Here is a 19,049-nt window from a genome sequence, read left to right on the forward strand (position 1 = left end):
GCAAAACATACTAATTATGTCCAAGCTGGCTTTTCTCCAGGAGCGCAATGTCGGTTTAACGTTAGAAAATCACTGTAAACTCCCACACTGAAATGCTAAGAGAGAAAAATCACACTATCATCTTCAGAGATGCAAAAAAAGTATATAACATTCAATATTCATTTGATAATAAACAAATGAGGTAAGACTTTGTAAACTAGAAGTGGGAGGGAATTTCCTTAATTTGATAAGAAGTGTCACCAGAACACAGCTCGCAGCCAACGTCCTACTTTCTGAGATCAAAAACAGGCTACTCTCACCGTTTCTATCTGACTTTGCCCTGGAGGTCTCAGCCAGCGCAGTACGTTAAGAAGAAAATCATAAGTGTTGGAAACTGTCATTCTCACAGACAAGGCCGCTGGGAATGTGAAAATCCAGAAGAACCTACAGATAGGTTAGCAGAACTCAGAAGAAAGTTTATCAAGATAACTGGATAACTTGTCAATAAACAAGTCACTTGTTTTTCTATATGTGAGAATAAACAGAAAATGAATTCTTTTAACTAGATACACTTTATAAAAGCAACAAAAATATTAAATATCTAGGAATTACTCTAATGAAAGAGGTGGAGGCTTTATGAGGAAACTGAGTGACACTGAAGGAAAGTTTAAGGAAGGAAGGAAAGGCACCAAGTTCACAGAAGACTCAGTCTTGCAAAGACGTATAATTTTCCCAAATTAAACTATTGAAGGAAGGACTAGACGGCAGAACGATTCTAAAATTTACTCGGAATCCAATGAGTGGGAACAGTCATCCAAGTCAACACAAGCAGCCCTCAGCAGCCCCTTTTGGATGCGGTCGGTGGTGGTCGGGGGTCTCCTACAAGGGCCAGCTGGGCAGCGTGGGGTGGAAGCAGAGAGCAGCGTCTAGGAGTAGATTCACTCCTCCCCGCAGACACCACCAGGCACCCAGGGGCCAGGCAGGCCTCCGTGGGGTGAGGAAGTGAGGGTGCCGGTTACCAAGGGGCAGAGGTGGGAATTTCTATGCTGATGCTGGAAGGAAAGGAGGTGAAGACCCAGGAGCCGAGATGGACGAGGGCCCTTGAGGTGTGGGGCTGGGGTGGAGAGGTCAGCGTGCCCTGGGGCAGGAGGTACTGGGTAAAGATAAGGTCTCTGGGGGAAGCAGGAAGTCCGGCCAGCCTGTGGCTTGTTTTCCAGAGAAGGGGTGGGTGGAGTAGAGTTTAGGAAGCCTTCCGGGAAGGCAGCTCATGCTGTAGAGCCAGAGATGGGGGCTCTGCAGGGGGTGTGGGTGAGTGCCAACCCTGGAGGGGGGGCATGGCGCTCACTGCGGTGGGACCAGGGGTGCTGTGGGCGTGACCCAAGAAACAGGCAGGCCAAGAGCGGAAGCTGTGGGCCATGGGAAGCCGGGGTGTCAGTGCGGAGGGGCTGACGTGGCGTGGGGTCCAGGGCCCTGGGAAGTGGAGGTTGAACCAGCGGCCGTGAGCCGAGAAGGCTGTCCACGGATGCCTGGGCTCCCAAGAAGAAAATCTCCAACCGTGCGCCAAAGCCGTCAACAAACAAGCGAGAAGTCCCAGCAGTTCTGCAGCCTGAGGCAGCCCGTGCCGAACAGGCCTCCGGAAGAGACATCCAACCCATGAGTCTCGGTGGGTGCGCGGTGGTGCCAGGTCCCAGGAAGGCGGGAAGGCGCAGCGGTGGGGAGACCTCCCCTAGGAGAGCAAGCCCTGAGCGGACTGGTGGCGCGGGCGGGCGGCCAGGGAGGCTCACATGGGGCCGGAGCCACACCCCCTGGAAGGTTCTAGCGGCCTCTCTGCCACAGGCAGAGCCGGGGGAGGCTGAGGCCACGGTGCTGCCGACAGAGGTCCGCAGTGTGGGCGGCCCTGCACCGGAGCCCACAGCTGCGCCCCTGTGCCCAGGCCCAGCAGGAAGAGAGTGAGAGTGGACACACCGCCCACACCACCACTACGTCTCAGCGGCCTCCGCGGTCATCAGGGCTGGCCACGTTCTCAGTCACTTAAAATTACATCCTGAATAGATTAGCTCTGGCATCCTGAGAACATGATGGACCAGGCAAGGTTAAGGACATCATCAACAGCTAAAGAAGACCAGCCTCACCAGCCTCGCCGGGGCTCACTCCTCCCCCCCACCCACCTGCCCGCTCCAGGCTCCTTTCCCATCTCACGCCCTCGGCCGTGGGAGGCCCCAGGCCTTGGGCCTCTTCTCAGCCTCATGAAGAAATGCCATCGTGCCCAGACGGACCCCCGAAGGCTCACCTCCACCTCCAGCCCAGCTCTGGACTCCAGTCTCACACGTCCACGTCTCCACCTGACTGTCCTTTCATCTCCAAATTAGCACACAGAAAACTTACTTCTGACTTCCACCAAACCCCTCAATCCCACTGCTCCCAAAGCCTGGGACCCCTAGCTCTTCCACACCTATGTCCAGTCCATCAGCCAAGCCCACGGGCTCTGCCCCAGAATCCATCCTGTGGTGGATGTGACTGACCCACCACAGTCACACTAGAGTGCACTCTCTACAACCTGCAACCACAGCCCCAGGCCAGGCCCTCAGCACTTTGTTCCTTTAAAGCGAAGATGTATCTGGCCCCTGCTCTGGTCAGAGCCCTGCACTCCTCCCTGAGAAAGCCAAGCGCCGAGGACACCAGCAGGCTATGTGTACTGACCACTGAGGGGCGCCCACCTCTGAGCTCGGCCGTGGTTCTGCCCCAGGCCCCTCCCCAGCACGTAGCCCACGCTGCCCCCACTCTGAGCCGCACCCCCAGCACCCTGAGGCCTTTGCAGTCGCCGTTCACTCTGCCTGGCCCTCCTTTCCCTGCTATCTCCAGTGCCCCTGGGCCCTCAGGAGTCGGCACGAGCCACAGCCCTGCCCTGCACCCTGCACGTGTCACCACCCGTGGGCCCCAGGAGGGCCTGCTCGCCAGCCTGCCATCCACCTCCTCCAACACCCCAGCTCCACGCAGCAGGAACTTGTCTGTTCGCTGCTACGTCTGAAGTTGAGAGCCCAGGCCGAGACCAGTGAGGACCCAGCAAACACCTCTGAATGATGGAGTAAAGGACTTCTGTAAAATGACTTCGGGGCAGAGGGACACACAGCCAAACTACCCCCACCCAGGCCCAGCAGGGCAGCTGGAGTGGCAGCAGGGCCCTCTCCCACCTTTAAGGGGCTGGTCAGCTGTCCCCTGCAGCCTGTGGGACCCCTTCTCTGATTCAGCACAGAGACTGATGGCGAGGTCTGCGCCCCACATACCAGGAAGCAGCCAAGGCCCCTTGCGGGTTCCTGGGCAGAGGGTCCTAGGGCCGGCACCCCTTCGTGCTTCACTAAAGGGTTTCTCCATCCACCTCTTGTGACCCTCACAGTGGACCACCGGAGAGCAGGGAAGTAGGTGACCATGCGGCTGGCCGGAAGCCCCAGCCACTCGGAGCAGGCAGTGTGGAGCCCACCCAAGACAGCAGGGTCTGAGGCACTGCCCAGGCCACTCCTGCGCCCCCAGCTCTGGCCAGGGGTAGGCAGTGGTTTCTACCCGAGCCCCCTCTGCTGCACTGAGTGACCGCTGGATGGCAGGGTGTCCACCTGCACCCACATCCTACCTCTGTCACACCGGCTCTGGTCCCACAGGGACAGCGGGGGAGGGCAGGTTTCTCTCTGGGCTCTGATTCCCGCCACTCTGGCTGACAGAGCTAATCACAGGACAGGAGGGCCCCTGGGCAGAGGCCTGGGCCTCCGGGGAGGAGCTGCAGCTGTGTGGGTGTCTTGTGCACCGGCCCCTGGGACAGGGGAGGGGGGGGGTGGGAGGAGCCTGGCCCTGTCCTCCTCCGCCTGCCTCTCCCTTCTGTGGGCTCTTTTCACGTGAGAAGAAAGTGACTGAGGACCTCAGTCCACAGACTGAGGACCCATTTAAGACTCGGTTATCCTTTGGAAACACACCCGTGGACTGGGAGGCGGGTGGTGTGGGCTCCCAGGCTGCCCAGCCCCCGGCCACTCTCCCCACGCAGAGGAGACCATGGTCCCCTGTGCTTTCCCCCAGAAGACCGGACTCACACTCCTGTGAAACAGGGACCTGGGAGGAGGCACCTGCTTCCATCTCGGGCATCGACTGCTGTCTCTCCCCAGATGGGTCTCTTTATTGTGAAGGGGATCTCTGCAGCCAGGCTCATCCCTTTTGCATCCTCAGAGCTCTATCCTGGGAGGGATGCACCTGGATGGTCGCAGGGAACACGACAGTCCTGGGATGGGGAGATCCGCAGGCCCGGCGTCCAGAGCTGGGTTCAGCTGTCAGCAGGACACACGCTGCAGGAGCCCCTGGTCAGCCTCTGCCTGCCCTGACCCAGCCGAACACCCGTGCAGAACCTGAGTCCCTCTGAGAGCTCAGGACCAGGTAAGGAGCCGCGTCTGCCAGGCCCCTGCCCCACAGAACTGTCGGGCGCCCCATGACAGGTGAGCAGAGCGTGGGCAGGGCTGGGACTTGAACCCAGCTCCCAAATCCTCCTCATGACCCTGTGATCCAGCCCTCCCAGCCTGGGTCCCTCGCGCTGCAGCCCATCTCTCCCTGTCTGCTCCCGTCAGGCCCCAGCCCCTCCCCAGGGGGCTGAGGGAAGGCCCCTCTGCCCCGACCCCTCTCACCAGATTGTCTCCAAGCAGGACTTGCACAGAGACCCCCCCCAAACCACCCCAGCTTCCAGGACTCTCCACAAGCAAGTCTGCCCAGCCACTGTGGTCATTTGTTCCATGCCCCCCAGCAGCTCCGGGGTGTGTGTGGGGGGGGGGGGGGGTAGTCTACCCACAGAACCATGAGAAATAATGAAATGGCTGGTGGTTTTAGCCACTGGTTTTTTTTTTTTGTGGGGGGGGGGGGGGTGGGCGGAGGCAGGAAGTTTGCCGTCCAGGCAGCCCCTCCCCTCAGCTGAGCCAGCACGGCCCGCACCTTCTGCCTCATCTGATGCCCCATTTTTCTGTGTTCTCGGACTTTGGAAAACATGTGTATTTCCAGCGGCTACTCCTTTCTTTCCGCACCGTGAAGACGGGGCCACTGCACCAAAGAAGGCGGAGGCCTTGTGTGCCTGGAGCAGCGGCCAGAAGTCAGGGTGCCCAGGCTGCAGCGCTGGGGACGCGCCCAGTGCCCGCCCCGCCAGCCGTGAGGAGGCGGAGCTTCCCTGGGCTAAAGCCTGCCCGCGACGCCCACGCTCACTCCTGCTGCCCCAGTGATCACGCCTCCCCGCTCCCCAGGTCTCCTCTGTCTTCCTCCCTCCTCCCCCGACCCCCAGTGAAGACCAGCGTACAGGTAAAGAGTGGATTGAGCACAACATGTTCCCACCTTAAATCCCCCCAGAAAGATGATAAAGGGACACCGCCCCCCCATCAAGGGTAACGACAGAGGGGACAACAGCAAGATTTCAGAAACCAGCCACATGGGGAGGGCTGGGCAGAGCAGGGGGTGGAAGTGAAGACGCAAACGGCGAGGCCGGGGAGTGAGGTGTCCACCGGCTCCAGGCCCACGTGGGGCTGAAAATGGGAGGTTGCAGAAGAGGCAGCACAACCCAGCCTGACGCCCAGAACTACAGAGACAGAGGCCCAGGGAGGACACTCCCAGGTATCTGATGGTGAGACCCCAGTCCTGCATCTGGTCCCTCCAGACAGGAGCTTGGATGGAACTTCTCTGAGGAGACTTCCCACGAATGCCCAGAGCCAAGGACACTGACAGTGGGGTGCCCCAGCCCAGTGACCCTTCCTGGGTATAGTCAGCATTTTGGGGCCTCTCCAGTGCAGGCTGAGAGCTGAGGGTCACCAGACATCTGATGAGAGCCTCTAGCAGGCAAGACGGAGCGAAACTAAGGAAAGACTGGAAGTCAGAGGAAGCAGAGCTCAAAGGGAGGGAATTTTGTGAATATCCTCGGACGTGAGAAAATATGGATTGCGTTGTTGAAACAATAGAAACTTTTTAAAAAGGAGAGAGAGAGAGAGAGAGAGAAACTCTTGCGAACTGGAGATATGATGGCAGAAATAAAATTTCAGTAAGGATTGGAAGTGAATTGAAGAAATCGTTCAGAAAATCAAGCCAAGAATTGACATGCAAAATGGATACCAAACACGTTTTAAAATCAGGGAATTGGCCCGGAGATCTGATATCTAAGCAAGAGAGTTCCAGAGATGCAGAGGAAAGCACAGGGAGCTCCAGACCCAGAGGCTGGAGAACTGAGCACTTCAGATTAACCTCTCCGGGAGGACAACCAGATAAGGGGAGTGAACCACGTTTTAATCCTAAAAGCAGCAAAGGGGCAAGAGTCAGTGAGAAATTGCCAGGCTGAGGCCCTACAGACCCCACAAACACGGTGACCCTGCAAACCCACAGCCTGCCTAGGGAGGGGCTGCACCCTGGGAATGAGGGTGCCTCAGGCAAGATCCAGCTCCCTGGGGCCCAGGACAACCACAAGTCGAGAATCCTCAGAGCATGAAAGTGCAGACTTTGAACTTGGAGTCACAGGATTCTAAACAACCAGCACCACCATGTGTCTGGAAGAAGTAAAAACCAACAAAAATCCCTCCTGGAGGGAGGGATTACATCAGAGTAATGCCAATCATTCCTTCAAATATTGCTTCAAACATCATCTTCAGCACAAAATCAAAGATAAGAAGGCACGTGAAGAACTGAAAGATGATGAGCAACTGCCAGCATCGGACTTAGGAAAAACTCGAAAAAACAACTGTATTTACAAAACCCAAGGAGGCAAAACAAGGAGGGAGGACACAGTAGACTGAACAGCCATCAACTTGACCGAATTGACACTTAGAGGACACGCCACAAGACACAGAAGAGTACATGCTTTTCAAGTGCACATGGAACACTTACCAAGATAGACCCTTATTCTAGGCTATAAAACGAGTCTCAAATTTCAAAGAATTGAAAGTAATACAGTGTATGTTTCTGATCATAATAGAATTAAAATAGAAACCAATAAAAGAATAAGATATCTGGGAAATCTCCAAATATTTGGAAACAGTACACTTCTAAGTAACTTGTTAGTTAAATAAGAAATCAAGAGAAATAAGAAAATGTTTTTAATGAATATAAAAACACAACATATCAAAAATTGTGGGATTCTCCTAGAGCAGTACTCAGAGGGAAATTCATAGCATCAAACACCTATGTTAGAAAAGAAGAAAGACCTTAAATCAATGATATCAGCTTCCATATTAAGAAACTAGAAATATAGTAATAAACTAAGCACAAAAATAAGCAGAATAAAGGAAATAATAAAGATCAGAGCAGAAATCAGTGAAATAGAGCACAGAAAAAAAAAAGAGAGAAAATCAATGAAACCAAATGCTGGTTCTTTGAGAGCATCAAAAACATTGATGATACGGGGATTTGCCACTTGTACAGACATTCAGGGTCAACTGGCACAGACCTTAAAGGAGATTCCTGAGGGGCGCTTCTGCCCCCCCAGCTCTGGCTGCTGTGCTCCTCCACTGGTCCTGATCAAGGGCGCCTGTGTGGGCCTGGAGAGGTGCTGTTGGTCTCAGGTTACTCTCAGCGAAGACCTGCTAAAGCAGACACAGGAACGCCTTTCAGGTAACTGCTGATTCTAAAAATATTTTCAGTCTTACAGCCCCCACCACCCCTTCCTTCACCACCTACGTTCTTCTACGCTGAGCAACAAATCACCACAAACTTAGTGGCTCAAAACAACACACATTTGTTATCTCATGGTCTCTGTGGGACGCTGGCCTAAGCACAGCTGAGCTGGGTCCTGCTCAGGGCCCCCAGGCTGCAGTCAGGTGGGCTGAGTTCTCATCTGAGGCTTGACCAGGGCCGGACCCTCGGGCAGAATTTGTCTCCCTGCAGCTGTGGGACTGAGGTCCCATTTTCTTTCTGGCTGCTGTCGGCTCCGAGAGGCCACCGCAGTCCCCTGCCCTGGGGCCTTCCCACAGGCCTTCTCACAATGGCGGCTTGCTTCTTCAGGAGCAGCAGGGTCAAGCTGAGGCAGCGTCTTACATGACGTACCGTGGTTACAGGAGGGACAGCCCCTCGCCTTTGTATGTTTACTGGTTCCCATCCACTCTCAGGGGCTTTCTGTTGTCCTCAAAATATTAGTAAAAATGGCCTGGAGATGAGCTGGGTTCACTCAACACCCTAGAGCTCCTTTGCCCAGACAGCTGTTGGCCAAATTTATACCTAAGCCCTTCCTTCCACTGCTTAACCTCATAAAATTCCCTTTTCAAAAAATCTTTACGGGACTTCCCTGGTGGTTAAGAATCCACAGGTTCGAGCCCTGGTCCAGGAGGATCCCGCATGCCATGGAGCAACAAAGCCCATGCGCCATAACTACTGAGCCCATGCACCTAGAGCCCGTGCTCTACAACAAGAGAAGCCAATGCAATGAGGAGCCTGTGCACCGCAACGAAGAGTAGTCCCCGTTCACTGCAACTAGAGAAAGCCCACATGCAGCAATGAAAACCCAACGCAGCCAAAAATTAATTAATTAATTAATTTTTAAAAAATCTTTACTCAAATTACAGAGGAGGGGAATGTAAGGTGAATTTTAACAAAAGTAAACCTTGTTTATTGATAATGATGAAGCTGATGTTACCAGGAAGAAATTTCATACTATATAAGTGCAGGGTGTAATGTTTTTCCTTAAAATGTTGACTTTAAAGAATGTTCCTTGCAATACAGGCAACTAAGTCCAGATTTTATTTCTGACCATGGAGTAATTCCTGAGAAATACTTGGATTATATGCCTCAAATGGACAGGGACTGTGTCTCCTACTGCTGTATTTACACCTAGTATGGTATACCTAGGACAGAGCCGGGCCTCATTAAACACTTGACAACTAGCTGGACAATAAAGACCATGCTCTGGGGGGAGGGGAAGGTTCCTATCCACTCTCGGGATTGTGCAGCATGGGAACACAAGGCTACCCCAGGCCCCATCACCACACCACTGTCCCATTCTTCAAAATTTAGGTGCAAACACACTATTGTTAACTATAAGCACCATGTGTTCAGCAGAGCTCCAGAACTTACCTTGCATGACAGAAACTTTATACCCATTGAAACACAGCTCCCCTTTCCCCCCACCCCCCGCCAGCTCCTGGCAACCTCCATCCTCCTCTGTTTCTATGAGTTTGACTCTGCTGATGCCTCGTATACATGGAGTCATGCAGTATTTGTCCTTCTGTGCCTGGCTTATTTCACCGAGCATAATGTCTTCCAGGTTCATCCATATTGTCACATATAGCAGGATTTCCTTCTTTTTTAAGGCTGAATAATATTCCATTGTATGCACAGCAAAGAAAACCATCAACTAAATGAAAAGACAACCTAGTGAATGGGAGAAAAATATTTGCAAATGATATTAACCACTTTGGAAAACAGTGTGGAGTTTCCTCCAAAAATTAAAATTAGAACTACCATATGATTCAGAAATTCCACTCCTAAGTACATAGCCAAAGAAAGTGAAAACACCAATTCTAAATAATACACACACCCCAATGTTCATAGCAGCATTATTTACAATAGTCTAGACATGGAAGCCACCTAAATGTCCATCGACAGGTGAATGGATAAAGAAAATGTGGTACATATATACAATGGCGTATTACTCAACCATAAAAAAGAATGAAATAATGCCACTTGCAGCAACATGGATGGACCTAGAGATTATCATACTAAGTGAAGTAAGTCAGACAGGGAAAGACAAATATATGTTATCACTTATATGTGGAATCTAAAAAAATGATACAAACAAACTTATTTACAAAACAGAAACAGACTCACAGACATAGAGAATGAACTTACGGTTACCGAAGGGGAAGCAGAGAGGAGGGATAGACTAAGAGTGTGGGATGAGCAGAGACACACACACTAGAATAGATGAAATAGACAAGCAGCAAGGACCTGCTGTGCAGCACAGGGAGCTATATTCAATGTCTTGTAATAAGCTATAATGGGAAAGACTCTGGAGAGGGTAGCTGTGCGTGTGTGTGTGCGTGTGTGTGGAACGGAATCACTTTGTGCTTCACCTGACGCATAAATCAACTCTACTTCACCCAAGAGAAAGCACAACGTGGTCCCACCACCGCACTGCCCCCTCCGCCACAGGGACCTTCCATCCTGCCCACTGCCTCACAGAGGCCAGGCTGAGTCCTCCCATTCATGTGTGAGGAGGTGGACAGAGGTTCGGACCCTGGATCTGCAGTGTGCTCGCCATGTGTCCACGAGCCTCCGGCAAAGTGGGTTCTACCCCTGCTTTGTCTTGCCAAGAGAGCACAACAAGTCCCCACGGTGCCACGGGGTGGGTGTGGTGGTCACACACACTGTGCGGATGGGGACTAAGCACAGGATCTCAGAGCCACCGGCAGGAGGAGGTAGACCCCACCCCAGCTTTGGGCAAAGGCGGTGTTGCCTCAAGTGGTCCCGCTAAGCAGTGACTGCCCAGTGGCATGAGGCACAAGCAGCTCACAGCAGCACTGCAGCCCCACCCGACATATCTTCTGCTTTGAGAGGATCTTGTTAGCCAACCACATGCATTTCAAATGGAGAGGCTGGGGGAGCGTGTTGGGGACACGCCTCGTCCACCATCTCCAAGGTGACGCTGAGACCCGGGCAATGCTGAGCATCGGCAGGACCACCGAGGGCCATCCTTTGGGCCCTGGGAGTAAACGGGTTGCCACAGAGGCTGTATTCTGCTCTCCTGCCTCCAAGATCGAGGGAGATTTGACTTATATCTCAGTGGCAAACAAGCAAGAAGAAATGCCCACTTCCTTAGTCATCAGGAAGATGCAAGTTGAAACCACAATGTGATACATACCCACTGGGATGGCCAAAATAAAGACAGACAATCCTAAGTGCTGGAGAGGCTGACAAACACGCCTATACTCCTGAAGGCACTGGGCAGGGTGGCACTCACTGGCACCCACAGTCTTTATAGAAGACTGTTGTCTGTAAAGATGGACACACACCAACCTGGGACCCAGAAATTCCACTCCTGGATACATACCCAACAGGACTTCCCAAAGACAGTATGAGAATTATTGGAGCAGCATAATTTATAATAACCAAAATACGGAGACAACCCTCAACGGTTGAGCGGATAAGCCGTGGTCCATTCATGCAGTGGAGGGCAACCAGCCGTGAGGGTTAGTACGAACAACCACACACAGCGCCACGGCAGAATCTCACACGCGTGACGCCGAGGGAAAATGCCAAGCACGAAAGAGCACATTCTGTGGGATTCCATTTATATAAAAATAAAACACAGGCAAAGTGAATCTGCTAGGTAGTCAAGATCGTGGCCGCCCGCGGGGACCCCAGGGGCAGGAGGCGCTGCGCCCGGGCCCACACCAGGAGGCAACCGGGAGGGCGGGAGCCCACGCCCCTGAGCAGAGAAATCCTCCACCATTGGCTGAGGATGTGGGCGAAGGGGGAGGAGCCGGGAGGGGGGAGGGGCACGGGGATGGGCTGGGGGAGGGAGGGAGGACGCACTGGGGGGCGGGGGAGGAATGGACCTGGAGGGGAGGGGTGCCACGCTAACATGGGGTGTCCCTAACTTACTCCATCAGCTTGACAAAGACAGGGACCCATTAAATTTGGACGCGCTTTCATTCATTATTTGGGAAATAACTTCACAAGAGAGCAAAGACTACGCAAGCATCATTAGCCATAGGTGACAGAGATAAATGTGTCCTGCTCTGGCCCAGGGAGGGGCACCTCCAGGAACCCCGACTTCTTCCTGCCAGTGGGAGATGGCTCCTCAGCTGGGCAGACGTCACCCACCCCTGTGGGTGCCCACCTGTTGTGGGCCCTGGATCACAGCAAGAAGGAGCCGTAAGAGCCTCTGCCCTGGGCCTCCTTCCGCAGGAGAGACACGATGAGCGCCTGAAGAGGACACGGGCGTCGGACCGTCGGCCGCAGGCCGGGCGTGAGTGGCGGGGACAGTTTTAAATGGGGGGTCTTCCGGGAGCTGCAGAGGTGGAGCTCGGGCCGAGACTGAGGGGCAGCAGGCCCGCCAGAAGGCCCGAGCCTGGTGCGCTCCAGCTGTGGTGGGCTCCAGCACCCCCAGACGCCCCGCAGAGCCCCCGAGCACACCAGCACCACTAGGCAGGCTCGGGACACTCTGCACAGTGGCACGGGGCTCAGCCCACCGCCGGGCGGGGCTGGCCTACCCAGCTCATGCCTGTCCCTGGCTGACAACTGGGGCAGGCCTGTGGCCCTGGGAGGACACTGTGGCCACAGTTCCTGGGTGGCTCAGGGCTGAAATTCACTCAGTGCCACGTGGGCCGCCAAATCCAGGCAACCACCCTCACTCTCCGTCCGTTTGGCAGGAGAGTCCAGTTCTCTCAGGGGTGGCTGGTGGCTGGGCAATCAGGGTAGACACTGAGTGGAGGGCACGTCTATCACTCTGCCTGAGCTGTGTGTGAAGTGACGGGACAGAGACAAGGGAACGGCCTGCACTGTTTCATCTGCTAAGTGTGAAAATAATAGTAACAATAGCCTCCCTGTCAGGCCCTGTTCTCAGCACCTGAGACACATCAACTCCTTTAATACCCAAAGGGCTCCGTGGGATTGCACCTCCACAATCCCCATGTAGCGATGAAGACACAGAGGTTCAGAGTGGTTACGTGACCTGCCCAAGTTATGCTGGCAGAGGGTTGGGTCCAGACACCCAGCTCTGGAGCCCGCTTCTAACTCCACACGTGCTGCTCCCAGGATAAGTCATGATGGGCTGCCGGGGCACACCAGGCCTCTCACAGAGGCTCTGGACCCCCAAGGACCTCGTGTGGCTTATCCACTCAGAGACCGCACCAAGCCCCCTCCCTCTGAGGCTGGCAGGTCCCACTATCCAGACCCCAGGAGCGTGTGAGACCTGGTGGGAGTGTTCTGAGGCTCCCCAAAGTGAGGCAAACCCACACACGGATCCCAAACAGCCCCCACTGGCTGCCTGGTTTCCGCGGAGGTTTACACACTATTTTTCTGAGTTCTCCCCTCTCCCAGCCACCAGTGAGGGAAGACTCAGAGGACCGCAGGTGTCGGCAGCAGAGAGAGGTCTGAAGTGTGAGACGGCACCCTCCTCCCTGACAATGGTCATCAGCCCCTGAGGCCCAGACCAAGTAGGGTCTCTCGGGCTGCTCCAGCCCTGGCACTTGGTGGGCAGTGGGTCTGCAAGTACATGTGGTACCTCTGGGGAACCGCACGTCACCGTTTCTCTTCCAGGATCTGTGTCTGGAAGCCCAGGGGGCTGCATCCCTTGGCAAAAGGCTGTAAAAGGAGCTGCGGGGCCGGGACTGGGGCTGCTTCCACCAGCTGCCTGAGGGTCCCTGTACACGGTGATTTCAGGGCGCAGTTTTCAGCCGTGCAGAGTGGCCCGCAGGGGCTCATTCCCCCGCAGCCACCTCTGCAGAGCCTCCCTGACATCCTCGTTCCTCAGTGTGTGGATGAAGGGGTTCAGCACCGGTGTGACAATGGTGCTGAGCAGTGATGGCCTTGGTCAGGTCCAGCGAGCTCTCCGCCAAGGTCCTCGCGTGCAGGAAGATGGTAGAGCCGTAGCAGATGAGGGCCACCGCGAGGCAGGACGAGCTGGTGGAGAAGGCCTGGTGCCGGCCCTGGGCCAAGGGGATGCTGACGATGATGTAGGTGGAGGAGACAGCGTGATGGCACAGGAGCCCAGGGTGACGCAGAAGGCGATGCTAAAGGACACCAGCTCCACTGCCCGCCTGTCGCTGCAGGACAGCACGATCCAGGGTGCGATGTCGCAGAAGACGTGGCTGATGTGCGAGCTGCAGAAGGAGAGGCGGGCGAGGAGGGCGGCGGGCACGGTGAGGGCCGAGAAGCCACAGAGCCAGGAGCCCAGGGCCAGGCGGGCGGAGAGGCCGGGCGTCACGGTGCTGCTGTAACACAGTGGCAGGCAGATGGCCAGGTAGAGGTCGTAGGCCGTCACGGCCAACAGCAGGTACTCGGTGCAGCCCAGCGAGAAGACAAAGTACATCTGCACGCGCAGCCCACGAAGGAGGTGGCTCCACTCTGCAAGGCGAAGGTGGCCAGGGCCATGGGCACGCAGGCCACGGTGACCCAGAGCTCCGGGAAGGAGGGGGTGCAGAGGAAGAAGCAGGTGGGCGTCTGCAGCGCTGGTGCGCTCCGACCAGGGAGATGATGGCCAGGTTCCCGGCCACCGTGAGCACATACGTGACAGGAAGAGCAGGAAGGACACGACACGCAGGCCCCGCGGCCCCGGGAAGCCCAGCAGGATGAACGGCCCCTGCGTGGACTCGTTCTGGCTGTGGCCCCAGGCCATGAGCGCTGTCAGGACCCGGGCCACCACGTGGCCAGTCAGAGGCACCTCCCACCGGAAGCCCTCCCTGGGGGCTCAGGAAAGGAGGGCTGCCCTTCCCCGCTGTCTTTGGAATCTACTCACCTTGTCCTATAATCCCAGGGCCCCAGGCCGGCCTAGCATCCCTGTGGGAAGCAGCAGACAGACGGTGGGTGTGAAACACTGCCCTGCAGCAGAGCTGCTCAGAGCACAGCATGGACACATGTTCCTGGCCTCTTGTCACCTGGAGTCCTTATTCTAGACTCCTTGTAGGGGGGAGTCCTTATTCTAGACTCAGGAAGCCTGGGAAAGGACAGTGTCAGGTTTTCACAAATGAAACTATGTATGGCTCGATTTTTAGCATTTTCATCCAACAGAACAGATTGAGTCCTAGTGAAGCGTTCCTGCCGCTGTAGGAACGGGTAAAGGCCCCGCACCCGACACAGGACAACGACCTCCGAGGCAGCCGCAGGGAGCCCTGGCCGGGCCGCTGGGAAGCCAGGCACCCAAAACGTGGGATTGCAAACAGCTGTGTCACCATTGCCCCCTCCCGGCCAGCAGCTGGAGGTCACTGGGTGGGCAGTGGGGCTGAGGGAGGGGGCTCGAGGGCAGCCGCACTCAGTCCCTCGGCGCCGCCCCCATCTCGGAACCCGAGGGGGGGCCTCGACCCCACGGGCACGAGGCCAGAGCCCAGAACCAGTGGCCACGGCCCCCGAGGTGGTGTTCCACTCGCCCCCTGCCGCTGCCCCCGCCCCCTGCACACCCCGCACACGCACGGCCCACTCGTGGGCACAGCACACACACTCACTACCTAGGCCGGCCCTCTGCCTCTGGAGTGCTCACCCCATCCCTGACGGACTTGGGGTCCCTTGGTGTGACCATTTCACAGTGTGACGGCCCTGCTCACACCGGAGTCTGGACACAGGTCAGGAAGGAGCTCAGGATTCCCGCCCAAGTCCCATTTTGCTTTTCCCGGGCACCTTTAAAAGAACCGCTCGGAGTTGAGCCGCAAGGGAGGGGCCTCCGCCGCAGCCGCCTTCCAACAGGTGCCGGCGGCCTGCTCTGCCTGCTGCGCCCTGGTGACCTGGACGGAGGACGGCCCTCTCCCCGCGCACTGCCCCTCGTCCTGGGGTCTGTAAGCAATAAACCCTGTGCCTCTACGTCCTTTGTGTGAGGTACTGAAGCTGCGCCTTCATCAAAAAAGCACAGGGCTTTCCCTTCCCCAAGGTGGGAGCTCGGATGCTGGGGGAGCCACCTGCCAGCCCCGTGTGCTTGTGCGTCCTCAGCCAGCAGGTCATAATCTGCACACTCTTAACACACCAGCCACGGCCTCGACACACTTGGCTGTGCCCCCATCCCCAGCCCCACAGTGTAGCCAGGGCAGCTGTCCTTAATCAGAGCCCAGCAAAATGGCCCGTGTTCCAGCCACGTCCACAGACATCTGCTCGGACCTAGAGCCATGCGGTGGCCACTTAGACAAAACCAAACCTCCAGCGGACTGTCTGCAGCAGTGCAGAAAAGGCCCGCGCCCCCACCGGGCCCCAGGAGTGCGACCACCATGGGCCGAGTCCTGGAAGGACAGCGCCCCCAGCCCGGCCATGACGCCGTGTCCTGAGGGTCTGAGCGCTCCTTGCTCCGTCCCCTGGACCCCAAGTGGGCACAGACCCCTGCAGCCCGCAGGGAGCACAGTACCGCATGCAGGGGCCGCCTGTGGTGTTGGATCCTGACCCTGGGGAATTGGGGCTATTTTCTCCTGTTTTGCTCAGCCCTGACTCCAGATAAGCCCCTCATCTTTTTGAAAGAAAGATGACACCTCGGCAAGCCCTGCCTTGACTGGGGCTCTAAGAATCCTGCAGCTCTGAATTTCTGAACTCGTGGACAGCTACTCCCGTGCCCTGGAGGCGATGACAGCTCGCCTGCTTCCCCACGTGTGCACGTGTGTATGTGCGTGGGTGTGTATGTGCCTGCAAGTGTGGGGGCCCATGGTGAGGACACCCAGAGCCTGCGGAATCCTCCCTGTCTTGCAAGGATCCCCTGAGACTCAGAAGACGGGACTAAATGGGGGTCCTACCGTGAGCCCACCATGGGGGAGGGGTGGGGGAAGCCTCCCTGCCGGTCAGCTTGTGGGGAGGCAGATGTGGAGTCACTCACCTGGGGTCTGAGCAGGCTCCAGGACACACCCCCCTTGAAGCCCACCGGAGACCAGGAGGCTGAGCATGGGACACGGAGGACCCTCCAGGTGAGGCCACGGCCCCGGGTTGGGAGCTGCGTCTGGCCGGCTGACCCTGCCTGCCTGTGAAGGTCCCCTATTGGCTGAGCCACTTGCTTTCCGCTGCCCCGTCCTCTGGAGACATGGCAAGAGGAGTGGGGGTCACGGGCTGCTCTGGGTCCCCGGGGAACAGCCAAAGCATTCATGCTGCCCTGGCACATCCATGGCAGTGGCCGGGGGCGGGGGGATCTCGGCTGCCAGGGAAGGTGCCCTGATCCACCACCAGCACTGGATCCGAGTGCTGCCCCTCAGCCCACTGCCTGGGCCCCAAATCTGCAAGACTGCTCTGCCCGTGCACCCCTGACTCTGGTCACTCAGGGTGGCCAGCACTGGCCCAGCTCAGTGCCGACCAGCCCAGCCTTTAAGGAGGGAAGCCAGCGGCTCCCCGGCCGTTGTCCTCAGGCTGTCGTCCTCGACTCACATTGTGGCCACAGACACCTGTCACCCCACCTCTTCCAGGGCAGCATCTCCCCTGAGCCCGGCTGGCCGTCAGCCAAAGTGCTGGCCAGGAGCCCAGACACAAGGCTGCTGGTGTTCCAGTTCACAGCCCAGGCAGCAGATACACCTGATTCCAGACCCCCGGCTGCCCACCCACCTATGAGAGCGGGAGGGAGAGGCCCAGCCCTCCATCCGGCCTCCCTGGGGCTCAGGCCTGCAAGGACCCTCTTGCCAGTTATGCAGCTGGCAAGAGCCTGGCCCTGGGAGCTGGGGAGGGGCCTGAGGGTGGTCCCGGGCAGCACCCAGCGTCCTAAGGGGCCTCCTGCCCTTGGGCTCCACCTGGCAGCCACTTCTCACCCGCAGCCCAACTGCATCTGCTGCAGGACCCAGCCCCTCGCAGGGCACGCTGGACACTGGGTGCTCTTGGCAGGTGCTCCATGCCTCAGTTTCCCCTCTGTAAACGGACGATGACACCCCACAGGTCGGTAGGCAAACCACAGACAGCTCCCACCCCCGCCGCCGCCCAAGCCTTCCAGGAATAACTGCTCCAGCAAGACCCCAGCTGGCGGCTGTTTCCTGCCTGATCCCTTTAGCTGGGGACCCCTTAGGGGCTGCTCCCTTAGCTGGGGACCCCCATCCCAGAATGGACAGGAGGAAGCTGCGACTAGAAGGAGGGGCAGCTGTCAGCCAGGTGGGAGAACCTGCCGTCTGGGCTCCGGAGCACACATGTGGGGTGCACCTCGGGTACGTGGAGTCGGGCGCACGGCCACCATGGACGGGGCTGCGTGCTGGTAGTCACGTGAGGCTTGGGCATCGGTGGCAAGGATGCAGCTGCCAGGGGCAGGGGTCCTGGGAGGTGGCGGGAGTGTGCCCCCACCCCCAGCCTGTTCCCCCGTCAGCACTTGGCAGGTGGGCATCAGCCAGAGTGGGTCCTGATGGGGCCCTGGGGACAACGGGCGCCTTGGCAGCCAGGATGTGCACTGACCACTGACCCCCACAGCCACGCTTGCCCTCAAGTGTCACAATGCCCTGGGGACTCCAGCACCACCACAGGGCCACCACCACACAGGCCCCTAATTGGGAGCTCATTAAAAGTTGGTGGCAGGTCTCCCCGGGGTGGGAGCATGGCCTCGTCAACTGGCGCCCATGCAGCACTGCCACTTGTCTGGGAAAACACGAGGCCCACTTTCTGTTTGCTTCAATAAATTCTATTTTCCCAAATCTACTAACACTCTAGGAATTTGGAAGGTGCAGAAGAAAGGCTTTTCAAAGCACAGATGAGTGTGAAGCTGTGGTGTGTCACGTGTGCCCACCTGTCCACTTTTAGGGCTCACGTCACAGACACACCACTGAGTCCTTGTTTCTTTTTTTGTTAATTGAGGTATCTGGTTGACAAACAGAAAACCTGTGCATGTTTAATGTACACATCTTGATGAGTTTGAAGATACCTATCCATCCATGAAACCATCACCATAAACTTCTCCATTGCCTCTAAAAGTCCCCCCTCCTCTTCGTGTGATGAGAGCGTTTGACGTAAGACCCACCCTCTTATGTAGCATCTTCCACCAGGCACGGTCCATGACTTCGTAAGCTCACTGAAGTTACTTCCCTCAACTGCTCCAGGTCTAACAACTGGATCTCCCATTCCTCCTATTATAACTAAAGCCCTTGCAAGCATACATTGAGCAAAAGTTTTTTTCTGTATTTCTGATAATTTCCTTATGATAAAGAAAGGCAGTTCAAATCCGTAATTTCCCACTGACAAGACCACTCAGGAGGTGACAAGGCCCAGAGGGTTGTTCCCAGAAAGGCAGACCCGGATGCCGAGCAGGTACCCGGGGTCCTCTGCAGGCCCGACCCCCACTGTAGTCCGAGCACCAGCCCATTCTTCTCCGTGATGGGGATCCTGGTCTCTCCCAGCCGCCCCTGCCCCAGGAGTGAACGTACGAAGTGTGGAAGGTGCTGAGGACCCATAAGCATAGGGTTTTCATTCTAGTGACCTGTAATAAGTGGGGGGGGGGG

The 19,049-nt window shown here is 56.6% G+C and overlaps 1 protein-coding gene across 1 annotated transcript; it reads right to left on the minus strand.

Moving 5' to 3' along the window:
• Positions 1-13,360: 13,360 nt before the first annotated feature.
• Positions 13,361-14,305, minus strand: LOC103091464 (olfactory receptor 287-like). Its single transcript, XM_082930930.1, is given in 6 exon segments — positions 13,361-13,487; positions 13,489-13,660; positions 13,663-14,004; positions 14,007-14,138; positions 14,141-14,203; positions 14,206-14,305. Coding segments are annotated over 6 exon segments (936 nt in total).
• Positions 14,306-19,049: the final 4,744 nt, after the last annotated feature.

The sequence above is a fragment of the Lipotes vexillifer genome, unplaced genomic scaffold, assembly GCF_000442215.2.
Source record: "Lipotes vexillifer unplaced genomic scaffold, Lipotes_vexillifer_v1.1 scaffold1117, whole genome shotgun sequence".
Taxonomy (NCBI): domain Eukaryota; kingdom Metazoa; phylum Chordata; class Mammalia; order Artiodactyla; family Lipotidae; genus Lipotes; species Lipotes vexillifer.